Raw genomic sequence first — 17,182 nt, forward strand, 5'->3', positions numbered from 1 at the left:
ATCCAACACACACAAATATTTTTCAAGTGGAATTTCATAGAGGCAGCAGCGCTTTGCTTGCCATAAAAATAACTGTGGGAAGGAGAGCTGGCAAATCTCTGAGCAGCCCTCACAGGGATTTGTTTGGTTGGATTTATTGGGATATTCATGGCAATGACCGAATTGCAGGAGTTTTAGCTAAATATCCATTGTTTTCCAGGGATCTGCACGGTGAGGGAAGGAATATCTTATTCTGGTTGTGTTTTTCCAGCTCGCACTGGGCTGCCCTGGATCACAGCTTTGTTCCGGTCACAGCAACCTCGACCCCTGGATCCATCCCAGGTGCCAAAGGTGGGGCATTCCCAGCCAAATCCACCCTGGAAAAGCAGCCTGGAGCTCAACAATAGCTCCCCTGCTCCTTTTTCCCCACCCACCACCCCCAGATGCCTCTTTGCAAAGCACTCCACAAACAAAACAGCCGAGGCAAAAGCTCTTTTTGTCTCCAGAAGCGACATCCTGGGAACGGCAGATGGGAGAGCCCCGGGAACAATGGGATAATGCTGAAGGGGTGCCAAGGACGTGGGGGCAAAGGAGCTGCACAGGGAATGTGGATTTGAATCCTGTTCCAGCTGAGCCAGGATTCGAAAAGAACATTTTATTCAGCCGTGCTTTCAAGGTTTTGAGGTTGTGACTTGGGTAAGAAGGAGCTGTTTGGCAGGAAACCAGACCTGAAGGACACCTGAAGTGCTGCTGCCAACTGTGCTGAGGCCAAGAGGGGCTCAAAAAACAGCAGCAACCAGCCAGGGGTCACACAGACACCAGTGCCACTGGTCTGCCAGTTGAGCAAATAGGAAAGACCACAGCTCTGAATCAGAAAAAAATAAATTAAAATGAGGCTCTTCAGAAAAAGGATGAGGAGCTCAATGTGGACACTGGAAAACAGCACTAATTTCATAAAGGGATTATCCTTCAGAGAGGATTTTCTCTTTGACAAGGTTGAAAAACTTCCCATCTCTGCTTGGGTTCTGTGGGGATGACCCCAAAGAGATCCAGGGGGAGTTTTCCAGAGTTTCCCATCCCTGAGCCCCTTGGAGAACCTGCAGAGCACGGGGGAACCTGGAAAGGATGAAATCTCTAAATATTGCTGCCCCCTCCCAATTCAGCCAAGCACTGCAGCTCTCAGCTTGCTGCTTTGACAATCATTTTTAATACACTGCAATGGATAATCAGTGGTGATAGGAAAATGCCTCAGGCATTTCTTGGGCTTCAGGTTTGGGCTTCCAACCAAAAACCTGGCATTTGGTTAAAATAACACAGACACGACATTTTGGACAACTTTCTTTAATGGCATGAACCCCTAAAACTTCCCCTGCACATCAGGCAGAAGAGATGGTGCTCTGGGTATTTTGACAAACTATTCTAAACACAAAGATATCACAAAATAAAAGCTATTTTCTAAATTGGTTTAAAAAAACCAAAACCTTTGCGGCCTTGTAATGGATCTAGAAACAGATTTACATGAACAGAATCTCATTCCAAAGTCTGAATGCCTCCAAATTTTCCCATCAAATCTCTGGACACACTTTCATGTTTAAATAACATGCTGTCAAGAGATGCTGCAGAAGCACTTACAGCTGGAAAAAAAACCAAAAAACCATTACTGCTCCTATGAAAACAAACTTGCCTGTCTCCTCCAGGGAGGAATTTTCCAGGCTTCCTCAGTCCTGTCCACTTCATGTGCATTTTGCTCTGCCAGGTGTCCCAGCTCTCTTCTCTGTGCACCTCGACGGGGAGAAGGTCCCTCTGCAGATCAAGGCCACAGGAAAGGTCCCCATTCCTGGCTGCTGTGGTCACCTCCTCACAGAACTCCTCACAGAACTAACTCCTCACAGAACTAACTCCTCACAGAACTCCTCACAGAACTAACTCCTCACAGAATTCCTCACAGAACTAACTCCTCACAGAACTAACTCCTCACAGAACTAACTCCTCACAGAACTCCTCACAGAACTCCTCACAGAACTCCTCACAGGACTCCTCACAGGACTCCTCACAGGACTCCTCACAGAACTAACTCCTCACAGAACTCCTCACAGAACTAACTCCTCACAGAACTAACTCCCCACAGAACTAACTCCTCACAGAACTAACTCCTCACAGAACTCCTCACAGAACTCCTCACAGAACTAACTCCTCACAGGAATCCTCACAGAACTCCTCACAGAACTCCTCACAGAACTAACTCCTCACAGAACTAACTCCCCACAGAACTAACTCCTCACAGAACTAACTCCTCACAGAACTCCTCACAGAACTCCTCACAGAACTCCTCACAGAACTAACTCCTCACAGGAATCCTCACAGAACTCCTCACAGAACTCCTCACAGAACTAACTCCTCACAGAACTAACTCCTCACAGAACTAACTCCTCACAGAACTAACTCCTCACAGAACTAACTCCTCACAAAACTCCTCACAGGAATCCTCACAGAACTAACTCATCACAGAACTAACTCCTCACAGAATTCCTCACAGAACTCCTCACAGAACTCCTCACAGAACTCCTCTGCAGTGTTTCTTGCAAGCTGGCCCACCCAGCTTAAAAAAAAAAATTCTTTTCTCATCATGCACTCCTTGACAGCAAGTTGGGATGAGAATGCACTGAGGTATCAAAAGGAAAATGTGGCTCTTCCTGGACGGAAGAGGCTTAAATTAAATTCTTTGCTCTCTAAGTGTAGAGATCTTTGGTTTCTTGTTCTGACTTTAATTTGGTATTTGAGGGGAGCCAGGCTTGGTCACCCCCCTGTGCAGCATTGCCAGACTGTGGGTGGGACAAAGTGACATCCCAGTGACATCCCAGTGACATCCCAGTGACATCCCAGTGACCCAGTGCCACAGGGCCTCAGGCAGTGTGGGTGAGGAACACAAGCCACAGAACACTCCCTCCTACCCGGTGTGCCTCTTCACGTCCTCTGTGAACTCCAAAATTCCTGCAGAAGTTCCTACAAGGTCGATGTGGGTGTCATAAGGAAGGACCAGCACCCCAGGGTGCCGGGGTTTTAGCCTTTCACAGAGCTGTTTGTACCTGTGCTTCTCAGCTCTGCTGCGCTCCTTGAAGCAGATCCTCTCCTTACGTAAAATCCTCTGGAGCTCCACGGAGAAACATTCAATGGTTTTCTTGGCCCTTAACCCGTGTGCAGCACCAGCCTTCCTGCCAGCACTCTCAATGCACACCGTGGTGATGTCACCATCAGTGACACCAGAAATGACAACAGCATTGCCCTGGAACGCTTTGGGGTGAAAGGACCTCATGTAGAGATAGATATCCGTGTCCAGGAGCACCACTTGTGTTTCCCTCTGTGAGGAATTCCTCATCTCCGTGGCACCTCTGTGCTCCTGCAGCTCCCTCCTCAGTCTCTGATGGGGTTTCCCCTCTCTTTTGTCCCCCTCTGAGAGGGATTTTGCCTTCCACAAGAGGAATTCCCTCAGCTCTCGGAGTGCTGGGAAGGGCCCTTGCACGGCCATTTGCCCGTCAGGCTGCAAAGGCCCAAAATCCAAAGCCGGGCTCTGCTTCTTCACCTCCTCCACCAAATCCTCTAAAACAAAGCGATCCCTGAAAACAGCCATGCTGAGGGTGGATGTGACACACAGGAAGACCTGGAATTGAGAATTGCAGCAGTTAAGGGGTGGTTAATTAGGCACGGAGCATAATTGGATGGATTAGGGGGGAGCTCACGTTGTCGCAGTAGCGCATCACCGTCAGGGGGTAGAGCCTGGGCAGCCTCCTGTCCTGCAGGAGATGCTGATCCTTCTTCAGAACACGCTCCACAACTAAAAACAAACCCAGAATCACTTGTTGAGCACTGAGACAGTCACCTCCAGCCTGCTGGAGCCCTTCATGTACCCCCACACGTGCAGGCCGCTCGATACCCTCACCTAATATTTTATGTATTACTCCAAATTGCTCAGAGAGACACCAGCCTGTCTCCTTGGCACGTTAATTGGCAGAGATTTATTCCCCAGAGCCTGGCTACAAAAATGATACGTTATTCATGGCATAAATTTGTTCCTGCAAAACAAACACAACGCTCTGCATGACGAGTGAGTCATTACTGCAACGAGCAGAAATGAAACCCTGAAACTCGACCTGACTGCCAGAGAGGCTTCAGCCTCCCAGTTCTGTAAAATCCCAATTTAAAATCATTTGGCTCAGGATCAACATTCTGGGCTAATTCTTTGGGGGCTGACTGTACTTTTAATATATTAATTCAAATACCTTCCTCATCCTCAAAGGTGATGTGGGCAACTCCTTCACTCCGTGTGGGATACGTGACCTCCTCCACGTCCCCGCCGTTATTCCTGGACATTTGGAAGTGGATGGTGAGGATGTCAGCCATGACATCATCCTGCAGGAGGCCAGCTGGGACACCAGCAATGACAATTGTCCTCGTGGATCTGGCAGCTTGGCCCGTGGCCTGTGCAGAGATGGCACATGGTAAATGCAGCAGGGACCTCCCAGATCCCCACCCCTGGAGAGACCCCCATTCCCGCTGCACTGTGCATTTAGGGGTTAATTAATCCTGCTCAATCAGCTCTCAGTGCCTGCCAGGCTGCCTTGGGCACCTGCATCACTGTGCACTAAGAAATGCTTTTAAATGCCATTTTAACACCCTCAGTATCTTCTTAGATAAAAATCAGCACTAAACTCAAGTTTCTCAGCTGGAAAGTCCCACTGACAACGTGGTTTCCTCTGATTGTAATACTCAAAATCAGAAGAGAATGACAAATTGTGCCTGCACGTGGTGCTCAGCAAGGAATCCTTGCAGAGTGGAAGGGCAGATCCTTGTTAAACTCGGGAGAGCCGGGATCTCGGGCTGTGCTCTGACTCAGACCTCTCCATTTATCACACGGATAACCTGGTTAAATTGGGAGAACACAATCCCAGCCAGCCCAGACTCGCAGCGCATGAACCAACCAACCACACACAGGATTTCCACCAGCGCCAAACCCCCAGGAGCAAACACAAACCCCATCCCAAACAGGATTTGCATCCGTATCTTGTTAGGAAGAGCAGACTTTACCTCCATACTTATTACCCAGACATAAACAGTAACATTTCACTGGGAATATCACGGCAAAATCACCGCAAACTGTGGAGCACTGACTAAATTTAGGAGCAGTTCACTGACTTTTTGGAAGGAAGGAGGAAAATATGGTTTGCCTGCACGGCAGCGTTTGTGGGAATGAGCTGTCAGTAACTGAGGTCAGTCACTCCATCTGAACTCTTTAACTTCTCTTAAGGATTTTTTTTCTGGGCCTGGGCTGCCTAAAACACGATCCCAGCTCCATCTCCAGAGCCGAATGTGCTGCTGAGGGAGCGATGTGTGTCCAAAATCCTGGGGACAAACCCAGCGAGAGGCTCCGCAACCTCCTTTTATCCCCTCCCCATCAAATTCCGAGAGCCAGGAGCTTTTAATTAATTACAGTAGCCAATTATGCTGGCGGTGAAGCTCGTGTGAGAGCAGGTCCCCGCTGTAGGGAGGCAGCGCGGAGGGAATGCAAACAGGGCGCTTCCAAGCTGCAAGGCGGGATTTTCTCACGCCTGGCACAGCCGGAGCTCGGCTCAGCTGCCAGACAGCCCTCACACCTTCCCAGCTGGTGTTTGGGAGCAACACTCGGGCCTGCTAGTGGGGTTAGGGGAAAAAAAAAACCCCAAGAACACACGGTTTGTGCTGAATCACTCCCGAGACGCGTCTGTGCCGAGCAGCTGCTCGCAGGCAGGGCTGGGCGCTGCGGGAGGGGCCGGGGATGCGCCGGGAATGCGCCGGGATGGAGGGATGGAGGGAGGGATGGAGGGATGGGGCAGCGGCTCCGGTGAACGCGGGGTTCTGCTGTGGCTTCGTGGCAAACCCCGCACTGCTCTGGCTTGGGAGGGATCCTAAAGCTCATCCCAGCCCTGCCATGGCAGGGACACGTTCCACCATCCCAGGGTGCGCCAAGCCCGTCCAGCCTGGCCTGGAACACTTCCAGGGACCCCAACTTCTCTGGGAATTCCAGCCCAGCCAGGAATCCCTTCCCAATCTCCCACCCAGCCCTGCCCTCTGGCAGTGGGAGCCATTCCCTGTGTGCTGGCCCCCCATCCCTCTCCAGCTCCCTTTCCACCCTTTTCCAGCGCTTTCCCCCAGCTCCCCCTGGCCCAGCCCCTCACGCTTTCCCCCCGCTCCCCCGGCACTTGCCATGGTCGCCGCTCCGACGGGATCGGGATCCCCCCGGGACGGGATCCTACCGGGACCGGGATCCCACCGGGAAGGGATCCTACCGGGAAGGGATCCCACCGGCACGGGGATCCCGCTGGGACGGGGAACCCACCGGGAAGGGCCCGGAGCGAGCGGGCCCGACGGAGAAACGAAAGCGAAAGCGGCGGGGCCGCCTCCAGCCCTGCCCGGACACAGCGCGCCCGGCCCGCCCTTCCTGCCTGGAGCTGCCGGGCTGGGAATGGGCACAGGGAGCCGGGATGGGCAGGGACACGGGGGGACAGGGACACTGAGAGAGGGAAACGCTGGGACAGGGACAGGGACAGGGACACGGGGGGACAGGGACACACAGAGAGGGAAACGCAGGGACAGGGACACGGATGGGCAGGGACACGGGGGGACAGGGACACACATGGAGAGGGAAACGCAGGGACAGGGGCAAGGACACACATGGAGAACGACACAAGGGAGAAGGGCATGCATGGAGAGGGACACGCAGGGACACACATGGACAGAGACGCGTGGAGAGGGACAGGCAGGGACAGAGACACGCAGGAACAGGGACACACATGGAGAGGGACACCCAGGGAACACTGCCAGGGATCCTGCGCAGCCACAGCTTCTGTGGGCAGCCTGTGCCAGGGCCTGCCCACCCTCCCAGGCAGGAATTCCTTCCCCAAATCCCATCAGGGACACCCCCAGGGCACCCCAAAAGCTGCCGTGGCCCCAAAGAGCCCCGAGCCCGGCTGGACACCGAGGTTTGGGTGAAAGCTGCAGCTGGGAAATGTCCCTGTGTGTAATTTGGGTATAAAAACCTCCCAGCCTGAGAGAAAAGTCGCCCCAGCAGGGAGGAAAAAGGATTCTGACATTTATAGAAACATCACTGATGCTTTATTCTTATTTTTCATTGTTAAAACCAGTCTCCAGCCTTTAAAGCACCACTGCTGCTTTAAAAATTAACAGGGCAATCATCACAAGCCATAATTCATCCAGGACAAAAGCAAGACTTTTACAGACATTGTCTTTGAAATGTAAAAATTCTGATTTATTTTCTGGACTTTAAAACCTGCAGGTTCTCACTACTCCTTATGAGTGACACCTTATGAGAATTTTAAGCCTTTTTGTTTTTAAGGATTTACTTCTCAATATTTATCAGTGAGGTACAGTTGAAATTCATGACAATTTTTACCTTTCTGAGTTTTCTTCCCCTTTCTTTTTCAGGTGTCTGGTCTTACCAAGTTTTTGAGAGTGCAAAAGTGCACAGTCTCCATAAATTCTTCAGCACTGCTTTGTTTGAGGTAATTATTATTATTTTACAATGGTCAGGTAATCAATCCCTGCCTTTGCATGCCCTCAACAGTGAGAGGTGCTACAGTCCCATGTATCTCACTGGACAGCAAATTCAAAATAAACTTTGGTGTTTGCAGCCTTTTAATTTTCCATATTCAACTTTTATCCATTGCCAATTAACAGTTTGTCTGGAATAATAACCCCTGAGGTATTTTTGCAGTGCTCTTCTCAGTGCACTCTCCTTTCCCTGCATGTCAAGATGTCAAATACCCCAAAAATAAATTATTTTCAATGTCAGGCTCACATTAGTTTGGAGTTAAGATTGTTGGGGCCAAACCATTTCAGCCCCCAAGGGTGGCCAAAGTGCAAAGTCAGAGGAGGACTTGTTTTCCAAGGATGACAGCAGCAAAGAAAAAACATTCCTTCTTGGAAAATTACTCTCTCCAAGCCCTCCCAGCCCCAGCCTGGGATCACCAGATCCCTCAGGGCTGTTCCTCCAGCAGGGTTACAAAACCAGGTCCAGCATCAGCTCAATCCTTGATTGTAACGGTTTAAAATAACCAAAACCGTGAACAAAAATGAGGAAGAATTTAATTGCAGAAACAAGTATTAAAATCAAACAACAAAACAGGCTATGAACAGGCAGAGAAGCTCAACAGCTACAGGCAGCAAATGCCCGGGCATTTCTTAAATGCAGTCTCTTGGGTTTGCACCTCTCATTTTCTATTTTAATTCCATCACTGATTTGATAAGATAGCTTTTATGAAATTTCAGGTATCTGAGTTCTGGTGGCACTCAGCAACCTCAGCAGGACTGAAGTTGTGTCAGAGCCACCTTCTGAAGCTGTGGCACCTCAACAAGGCAGGACTGTGAGGAGGCTTGCATTGGGATTAAATATGGCTTTTGTATCCAGAATGTAAGAGACAATCCACTCATCCCACTCTGGAATATTTTAAAATCTGCAAGGTATAAAATCTGTAAAGCTGCAGAAAATCTGAGATTGTGCTTCAGTGGCTGCTGAAGCTTGGTCTGTGCCTTTAATCTGGAACACAGGCAGGGAGTTTTGCTGACTTCTGTATGAAGTCAGTGCCACGAGACAAAACAGAAAGGCAGGAATTCCTCACATTAAAACACAATACCTACAGAATTTCCTGTGCCTCTGAGGAACAAACCCTCAGACCTTCCTGAGTCCCCTGTGGTTTCCGAGGTGGCATTCCCAGTATCCTCCTCAAAACAAACATAGGCTGCTCCTCTGGAGGTGTATTTGATGTTCTCTATCTCCCCCCCACCGTTGCTGGGCTTTTGGAAGTGAATTTCAATCATGTCCTGCACGGTTTCCTCATCCTCTTCCAGCTCTGGGATTCCTTTCAGCAGGATGGTCTTCTTGGAAACCCTGCAGTATGGCTGGGGAGGAAAGAACATGTAATTCTTTACATGAATTTACATGAAAAGAACAGAACCCTGGATTACACAGCAGCCAAAGGAACTGGGAGAGACGGGAACTCAATTCCTCGCTGGGGTGTGGCTGGGATCTTTGATGAGGTTAAGACTTTAGATAGGGGAAATTTCTCTGGAAAGAGCAGGAATTCTGGATTCATATAGAATGAAGGGTCTGGAGGGGCCGTGGAGGAGCAGCTGAGGGCGTTTGGTTTGTTGGAGGAGAGTGAGAGGAGACTCATCCCAGTCTGGAGCTTCCTCCTGGAGGACAGCTCCGATCTCTGCTCTCTGGGAGCAGAGGAAGAACAGCTGGAGCTGGGCCAGGGCAGATTTAGGTTGGATCTGAGGCAAAGGTTCTTTCCCAGAGGGTGCTGGGCACTGCCCAGGCTCCCCAGGGAGTGGTGACATTCCCAGAGCTCCAGGAGAGTTTGGATCCCACTCCCAGGGATGCCCAGGGTGGGATTTTGGGGTGTCTGTGCAGGGCCAGGAGCTGGATCCACGATCCTGTGGGTCCCTTCCAGCTCAGGAGATTCTGTGACTCCATGATTCAGATTCACACCTTAACTGGTGTGTCCTGCACTCCCTGATGCACCCACACTCTGATCTGGGGATCTGTGATGGCTCCAGACAGCACCAGCCCAGGAAATCCCTGCCAGGACACGCCCCAGACCTGCAGAGAACCCTGCTGGGTGTCCTGCAACCCATGCCTTAATTACAAAGGCCTAATTATATACACAGCACTGACCTAATCACCATCTACATCATCATCAACTGGAGGGAGAACATGATGAGCCAGCTCTGTGTGACAGAGTCACGATTTGGGCTGAATGAAGGGGTGTGGATGAGCCAATGTTGCATTTGCAGCACTCTGGGATCCTGACAGAGCTCTGTGACTTGGAGAACTTTGTGCTCAACCTCCTTCCCAGAGAGCCCAGAGCAGCCATGTGGGGAGTGCTGGGATATTTGCATCAAAGAAAGACAAGCACACCCTTTAAAAACAAATTCCAGCTTCCACACTGCAACACATGAGCTCAGCAGCCTGTTTCACACTCACACTGTTAAATTCACACAGAAGGAGTGAAAACTCTGCCCATCCTATTTCCCACTGTTCCATCAGCCTGGAGCAGATTCTTTTACCTGAAACTTGCTCAAGTGGAAATTAAAATCTGGGGAGACAGAAAGGTTGAAGGACCTTCCCTCTGCACAGAAAGGGTATTCAGTGCATCCCACAAACTTGTTGCTTGCTGTAAGAGAATAAGAAAACAACCCAGTTAATTATTTAGTATAATTAAACCAATATTTCACAAACATTGCAAAGGCCAGACTCATCTTTGTGGATGTAGAAGCCAATGTAGGATGGCACACTTGTGGATTCTTCATGTGCATTCTGCAAAAAGTTTACTTGGCACTTCCAAGAAAAACAAAGCAGCAGCATCATTAAATGCCCACAAAAGCTCTGAAATAAATCTAAAGCAGCTGCTCTAAGTGCATGTGGCACCACTGATCATGGAATTCCATCCAGTTGGGCAATAGGAATGCCTGTCCAACCTCACTGTCGTGCAACAGGAGCTAAAATCAAACACATTTTCCTGATTTGTTGCTTGCAATAGGAGTGTCTGGCAATGCAGAGGAAAAAAAACCAGGTTTTTTGGAAAAGTTCAGAAAGCAAGCTCATGAGCTGGGAGCAGGTTATGTTTGCTCCAAAAGGATTTAATGAAAAACTGCTTTATTTACCCACATCTCTGAGGGATCCATGAACTCCCCCTGTGTTAGAAGAGTTTGCAACACTCAGTGGTCACCCCAGAATGGAACCCAGGCTGGACAATTCTGCCTGAATTTGGGTAAGAAAATATTCCAGACTCTACCTCCAGGTTTGAGGAATGTGATGACAGCTGTCCCAGACCCCTTGCTGTAGGTCACATTTTGTATTTCTCCTCCTCCTGCTGCCTGCTCAGTCTTGTAGAAATGCAGCTCAAGTTTGTCTCTCATCCAGTCTTCAGCAATGGAAAGCTCAGGGATTGCTGAAACGTTGATCTTCTTTCCAGAGACAGTGACACAGAGCTAAAAACATCAAATTTTTGTGCACTTTGTGACTGAAAACACTGGAAAAAACCAGAACCTAAAGCTTTTAAAGAACTCAGATTTTTAGAGCTGCATCTTTCAGTTGTTTACCTCAAACTGGAACCCCATGTCAAGTTCAAAAGGCTTCACAGTCACATTTGCTGTTCTGTTGTCCAGTTTCACACAGTGCTTGCTCATCTTTGTCAGTCTCTGGGCAACTGAGGGAAATCAGATATGGAAAGCTTTGTTTAATCATTGCAAACCCCAAATTACTCCCCAGTCTCTTAAAAAAATCTGCTTTTGCATCAGTAAAGGAGAAATAAATAATAATTAGGCAACCAGATCCACGTCTATTTCCATAAAATCTCTGTGGTTTTATGTGGGTCAAATAATATAATAACAAAATATTACATCAACTATAATGATAATGAACAATAAGCAATATTGTTTAAATAATATATGATAAATATAGCAGATATAATATTAATTATACACATACAATATATTTTGAGTGGGAACAGTAAAACTTTTAAGCTGTCAAAAGATGCTCTTATTCTATAAAATATTAACACAAGATTTTTTGCCATTCCATTCAAAATACCCTTGGGGGAAAACCACACCACTACCCAGTGAAATACATCAGAGTCATCAATTTCATAATTAAAATACTCATCCCACCTTCTTCATCTTCAAAGGTCAGCAGGGCCTGGTTCTGGTTGAGCCTGAAGGGGATTTTTGTGGCTGTCCCAAAAACACAGTGTGTGTCCATATTCGCATCTGCCCCATCATCCTTCATCTCTTCCAGGTGACTGAACTTCAGTTTCATTTCTGCCACCTTCTTTTGAATCTCCAATTTTAGAATTGACACAGGAAAAACAGAACTTAAAAATTACCAATGCCATGAATATTTTTTATTCCACTGCCTTCCATTTAATAAATGTCTGCTTGTTTTCATTCCTCTCACGCCTTCAGTACCCTCTTGGATTTATTTCCATATCCTCTGCCTGCTTCAAATTGTCTTGCCAGGGAAAATAAGAAACCTCCAGGTTTATTTTATATTGAAATTAGCAGATGTTCAAATGCTGAATAAGTGGCCCCAAGAGTCTGAGAGGGACAAATTCAGTGGGGAGGCTCAGGTTTCCCAGAGAAGCTGTGGCTGCCCCATCCCTGGAAGTGTCCAAGGCCAGCCTGGACAGGGTTTGGAGCAGCCCAGGATAGTGGAAGGTGTCCCTTGGGGACACCTGGAGTGAGATGGGATTTAAGGTCACTTCCAATCAAAACAATTCTCTGAAAATTAAATTCTGCCCTTCTAAAAGACAAATTTCCAATTATTTCACCTCCTTTACCAGATTATCCTGGGAATTGTATTCTTCCAGGTCTTCTTTGAGCTTTTCAATCTCTTTCTTCAGCTCAGTTTTTTCTTGGTTTAGCAGAAGGAGTTCCTGCTGCAGGCCAAAAATATGAAATGCAAATTTAAACACTTTAATAAAGACGAAAATATATTTCAGCAAAACCTGGGCAGTTTCTGCCATGCTGCTGCTCTTTCCTCTTCATGTCCTTCTCCCCCCTCCTGCCTGCTCTGCAATTCCTCCAGAACAATGAATCCTGCTTGGACACCAAGTTATCCAAATCCAGGATTTCCTGGCCAGGGAATGTGCCAGGATGAGAAGGAAACAGAGCAGATGTTGTCACTCCAGGCAGCCACAATCAGAAGGTGGCTCCTGGAAATTCAGCAACCACTGCAGGCACTTGGACCATTTCCCAAAGACTGATGGTGATCATGACCTTTCCTGGATATCATTCCAAACTTTTGTGATTAAAGAACCAAAATCAGCTTTCAGAAAATCCTCTCACCAACACAAATGTGTTTAAGCTATTAATTGTATTTGAGCAGCTTGGAGGCACCATTTCTCATCAGTGATTTACCAAAGCTCACTGACAGCACCTCCCAGGCAGCCTGAGGAACCTTCTGCTGTTACTGCACGTGGAATGTTGAGGGAATGAACCAAGGGGCTCTGGAACTGAGCAGTTCCAGAAGGAAAAACCCTCTTAGTCAGGCCCTGGCTCTTGCCCAGCTCACTGGCACTTAAGGAATGCTGATCCTTTGGGTGCTGTGACCTCTCACAGAACAGGGAGTTGGCAAAGCAGTGGAACCAACCCACTGAGCTTTATCCACTTCACCCCGACTTGAAACTCATCCCTAGGGGAGAATTTTGGAAGAGGAAGTTCGGTTTTGTCAGGTTTCATCCCAAAATAGATCCAGTTTACTGCACTGTTTCTTTGCCTGCCAGTGGAAAACGAAAGTGCAGCAAAAAAATATGTGGAACATTCGACCAGTACAGCCAGCACAGAGGTAAAGCCACTGAAACTGGGAATAATCCTCCCATTTTCCTGACCCACAGCTCCTTCCCAGCCCTCCAAACAGCACCAGCCTTCTCCATACCTCAAAGCTGGCAATTCTGGCCTTGTGCTGTTTCTCTTGCTCCTCCAGCTCTGTCAGCCTCTTCTCTGCCCTCTCACACTCTGCATCAGCACTTGATTTGGAGACAAGAAGGGCATCTTTGGCATTCTCAGCCTCTTCCACTCTTTCCTGGGTGGCAAAAAGAAAAAGATTTTACATTCTATAAAGATTTATTTCTACAGGAACAAACAAAACCTTGAGTAAGCCCTTTGTATTTCTTTATTTTTAACACTTTGGGTAAAATTAAACTTACAAGAGTGGGATCAACATGAGCACAGAGCATTGAAGAACAGAACAAATTAAAGATGTTCTAAATGTGGGGGATTTGATCTGATTTTAGAAGGATGCACTGATCTTTGTCTTTTAGCAAATTTCCATGATTCCCTGTGCTTTACAGAACTTGCCTTCCACATCTTCAGCTCTTCCTTAAGTTTTTCCAGCTCTTCCTTGGATGTCCCAGGTGGATCAGTGGGTACCATAGTCTGCAGAGAGAAGAGGAACATGTTGATTTTCTCCTCTGTTGGGCAACAAATTTTAAAAATAAACAAATATTTAAGATATTATTCACTTTGGTCAAATCACTGAATTATTTTAATGGCTGGACAGAACAAAAATCTACGAAAATGTGAATTACTGGCCAGCCATTATTATTTGCTAATTATCCAACTGCTAAATTCCACAGGTTAATATTTAGCTAAATAATAAACCAAGCTGTCTCCATGTTTTTCCACACAGAACTAAGCCCCCCATTTGTGGGGTTCCACAAATGTTTAGCTCTGTGCTTTCTCAGCAGTTCCTCCAGGAGGAGGTGTCAATAAAAAAAAAAAAAAGTGAAAATGGGATTTTGATCTTCCAAGCCCAGGGAGATTGGATAATAAAAGGAAATATCAAGGAAGGTGATAAAAGAACCATTTCAGAATTGAAATTCAGGGCACAAGTTCACAAGGGCAGGGAAGCTACAAAGCCCAAGGAGAGAGAAAAATCTCTGTTCTGTTTTGTTTCTATGGCTGCAATATTCTGCAGGAAAAAAAAAAAATAAATCCAAAGAGAATTGCTGAAATATTCCCTCTCTTTTTACTCAAGATTACATAAAGCTTGATTTGGAACCATGAAACTTAGGCATGGAAAAGGTCTAAATTAGATAATCCATGGAAAAGATCTGAATTAGATGGTCTTGTCAGTTCTCTTGGTAATGCTGGATATTTCCTAAAAATAATAAAATATGAAGTATTTCTACCAGTTTCGAATTAAGCAACAGAAAAATACCTATCTGTGTCTTAATTAAAATGGGAAAAATATTCCTTCACTCCAGGGATTAAGTGCAGGGAATAAAAAGGATGCAGCAACAGCTGGAAGTTAGTAAGAAAAAGATGCCTGTTTTTTACTTAAAAATGGTTTCATGCAACAGTTTCCATCCTGAAAGAAGAAAAAAACCACAAACCAAAGAAAACACAAGAAATGCCAGGGAAAGTCCCATCCAAACCACTTGTGCACTGCTGGAGCTGAATCCCAGGAAAAGGGAAATTCCCCTAAAATCCTCCACAGGGACACATGAGCAAGAGAGGCAGGACAGAAAGCTCCCAGAGGATCTGTGATGCAGAAACTTGGGAATGGGAAACAGGGGGTGGAAATGAGGAATGTCCCAAGTATTAGAGGGTGGAAGAAGGTGAGACAAGCAGAAGCAGTGGTAGCACAAACTTTCAGCCGGAGATGCAAAAGTCAAATACAGATTTTACTCCCAGGCAGCACATCAGGAAATACTTACAAACCCATTGTCTTCTAGAGATAATGGGGGGCTCATAAAATCCATGGACACCTGAGGGAACAGGAAAAAAATGACAACATTGTGTGTAGTGTTTGGGGATTTTTTATGCAATAGAATATCAGGAATACCAGAAGCTGTGCTGAGCTGAAAGAATTTTTAAACGTAAATGTGTAATTTCATAGGCAAAAGTGACAGATATTGGATATTTTAAGCCTCCTTCCTTACTAGGAAATAACAGCCAGAGGTGTGAGGAATTCTGCAGTGCACAAGTCAACTTTGCTGTTCTGCTAGTTCTGTATCTTTATGCTGCTTTTGCGCTGTTACACCCATGGGAACAGCCTGTACATTCTGTGCTTGAGAGCCTGGAGGAAAGGAGAGCTCAGAGCCCCTTCCAGAGCCTGAGAGGGCTCCAGGAGAGCTGCAGAGGGGCTGGGGACAAGGCTGGAGGGACAGGACACAGGGAATGGCTCCCACTGGGAAAGGGGAGATTTGGGCAGGATATTGGGAAGAATTCCTGCTGGGAGGGTGAGGAAGGGCTGGAATGGAATTCCCAGAGCAGCTGTGGCTGTCCCTGGATCCCTGGAATGCCCAAGGCCAGGCTGGATGGGCTTGGAGCAGCCTGGGACAGTGGGAGGTGTCCCTGCCATGGCAGGGGGTGGCACTGGATGAGTTTCCATGTCCTTTCCAACCCAAGCCATGCTGGGTTTCTACGAAACCTGCTTAACACAAATGGAAACACTTCCACACAGCAGATAATTTCAAATTTGGAATCCGCTGCCATAACATTTTGTGGAAGCAGATAAACAGGAATTTGGGGAAGCTCGCAGGCCACTGAGCAGGAGGAGGGGCAGAGGATCCCAAGCCAATCTGTGGCTGCCAGGGCAAGGTTTGATGCTCTAGGATTTATGCTGGATACTCCACAGGTCAGACACTCTCTGAGCAGGAGATCCCAGCAGGAGCAGCCCGAATTCCCGACCCATGCGGGCAGTTCTGACCCCTCACTCGGGAATCCTCACCTTGGTTCTGACCCCACACCGCCGAACCTGCTTCACTCAGAGGCTTGAAACAGAGGGTCCCGCAATCCCTTTCTGGTTTGGATCGAGCAGCCAAAATTCAGACTTCTGTACAGTTTCCTGGGAAAAAAAAAAAAAAAAAAAAAAAAAAAAAAAAAAAAAAAAAAAAAAAAAAAAAGTGAAAGCACACAAATCAATAGCTCCCCTTGGTTTACCCGCGACTCCTCCTCCGCCGCGGGGGACCCGAGGGGCTCCCTCACCGCTCACCTGCCGATGGGCAGTGCCGGGGACGGGCTGGGGGCGCCACCCGAGCTCCCGGCGGTTCCTCGGACGCCTCCAGAGCCCTCCCGGGGCCGCTTTCGCTTTCGCTTCCCGGCCGCGGGCAGGGAGGGGCCGCAGCCCGGCCGGCCCCTCGCACGCCCGGGGAGCCGCGGCGATAGCGGGGTGCTTGTCGCTGCCTCCGTGTGGTGTGAGGGAGGAGGTGCTGCCCCGGCCGCCCCTCAGCCCAGCCCTAGTGAGGCTGACGGGCACAAATGTGGAGCAAACGGGGAAATCCCGGGAAGAGGCGGGGAGCGGAGGGCTGGGGAAGGGCGCTGGAGCAGCGCCCTCAGGGCGGCCATCGCCTCACGGCGGAGCCGCTGCTCGCCCGGCCCGGCGGGGCTCGGCTGCGAAATCAAGTGACGCAAACTTAGCGGACTCTGCTGAACTTGTTTGTGTATCTATTGATTTGTTTGTGTATTTGTTTTGTAATTCTCTGGAATTACGTGTTGTATTATAAGCAATAGGGTTTCCTTCTGTGGCAAAAAGCATTCCGGCAGAGAGAGCCCTTGGGGATGGAGGTGCCGCATTCCAAGAAATTAACGTGTAGAAGAATTCTGGAGAACCGAGTGTCAGCTTGTCACCAAAATGCGACCTTTAAAG

General features: G+C 48.0%; 2 protein-coding genes across 3 annotated transcripts; both read right to left on the reverse strand.

The window, feature by feature from the left end:
• Positions 1-1,285: 1,285 nt before the first annotated feature.
• RBM43 (RNA binding motif protein 43) lies at positions 1,286-6,434 on the reverse strand. Its single transcript, XM_063401040.1, has 4 exons — positions 6,217-6,434; positions 4,257-4,455; positions 3,717-3,811; positions 1,286-3,637 (listed from the first exon to the last, which is right to left on the reverse strand). The coding sequence occupies exons 1-4, from the start codon at positions 6,217-6,219 to the stop codon at positions 2,927-2,929; spliced, it is 1,008 nt and encodes a 335-aa protein (XP_063257110.1). The 5' UTR covers positions 6,220-6,434; the 3' UTR covers positions 1,286-2,926.
• Positions 6,435-8,093: 1,659 nt separating this feature from the next.
• Positions 8,094-16,837, reverse strand: NMI (N-myc and STAT interactor). 2 transcript variants are annotated; one of them, XM_063401041.1, is made up of 11 exons: positions 16,529-16,837; positions 16,265-16,381; positions 15,249-15,299; positions 13,888-13,965; positions 13,466-13,612; positions 12,360-12,467; positions 11,701-11,869; positions 11,134-11,240; positions 10,827-11,022; positions 10,099-10,205; positions 8,094-8,928 (listed from the first exon to the last, which is right to left on the reverse strand). In XM_063401041.1, the coding sequence occupies exons 3-11, from the start codon at positions 15,291-15,293 to the stop codon at positions 8,650-8,652; spliced, it is 1,236 nt and encodes a 411-aa protein (XP_063257111.1). In that variant the 5' UTR covers positions 15,294-15,299; positions 16,265-16,381; positions 16,529-16,837; the 3' UTR covers positions 8,094-8,649. The 2 variants fall into 2 exon arrangements, with proteins under 2 accessions (XP_063257111.1, XP_063257112.1); XM_063401042.1 differs by having other exon boundaries at positions 12,369-12,467; positions 16,529-16,831.
• Between the last annotated feature and the right edge of the window lie 345 nt (positions 16,838-17,182).

Source organism: Prinia subflava, chromosome 6 (genome assembly GCF_021018805.1).
Source record: "Prinia subflava isolate CZ2003 ecotype Zambia chromosome 6, Cam_Psub_1.2, whole genome shotgun sequence".
In the NCBI taxonomy this organism is placed as follows: domain Eukaryota; kingdom Metazoa; phylum Chordata; class Aves; order Passeriformes; family Cisticolidae; genus Prinia; species Prinia subflava.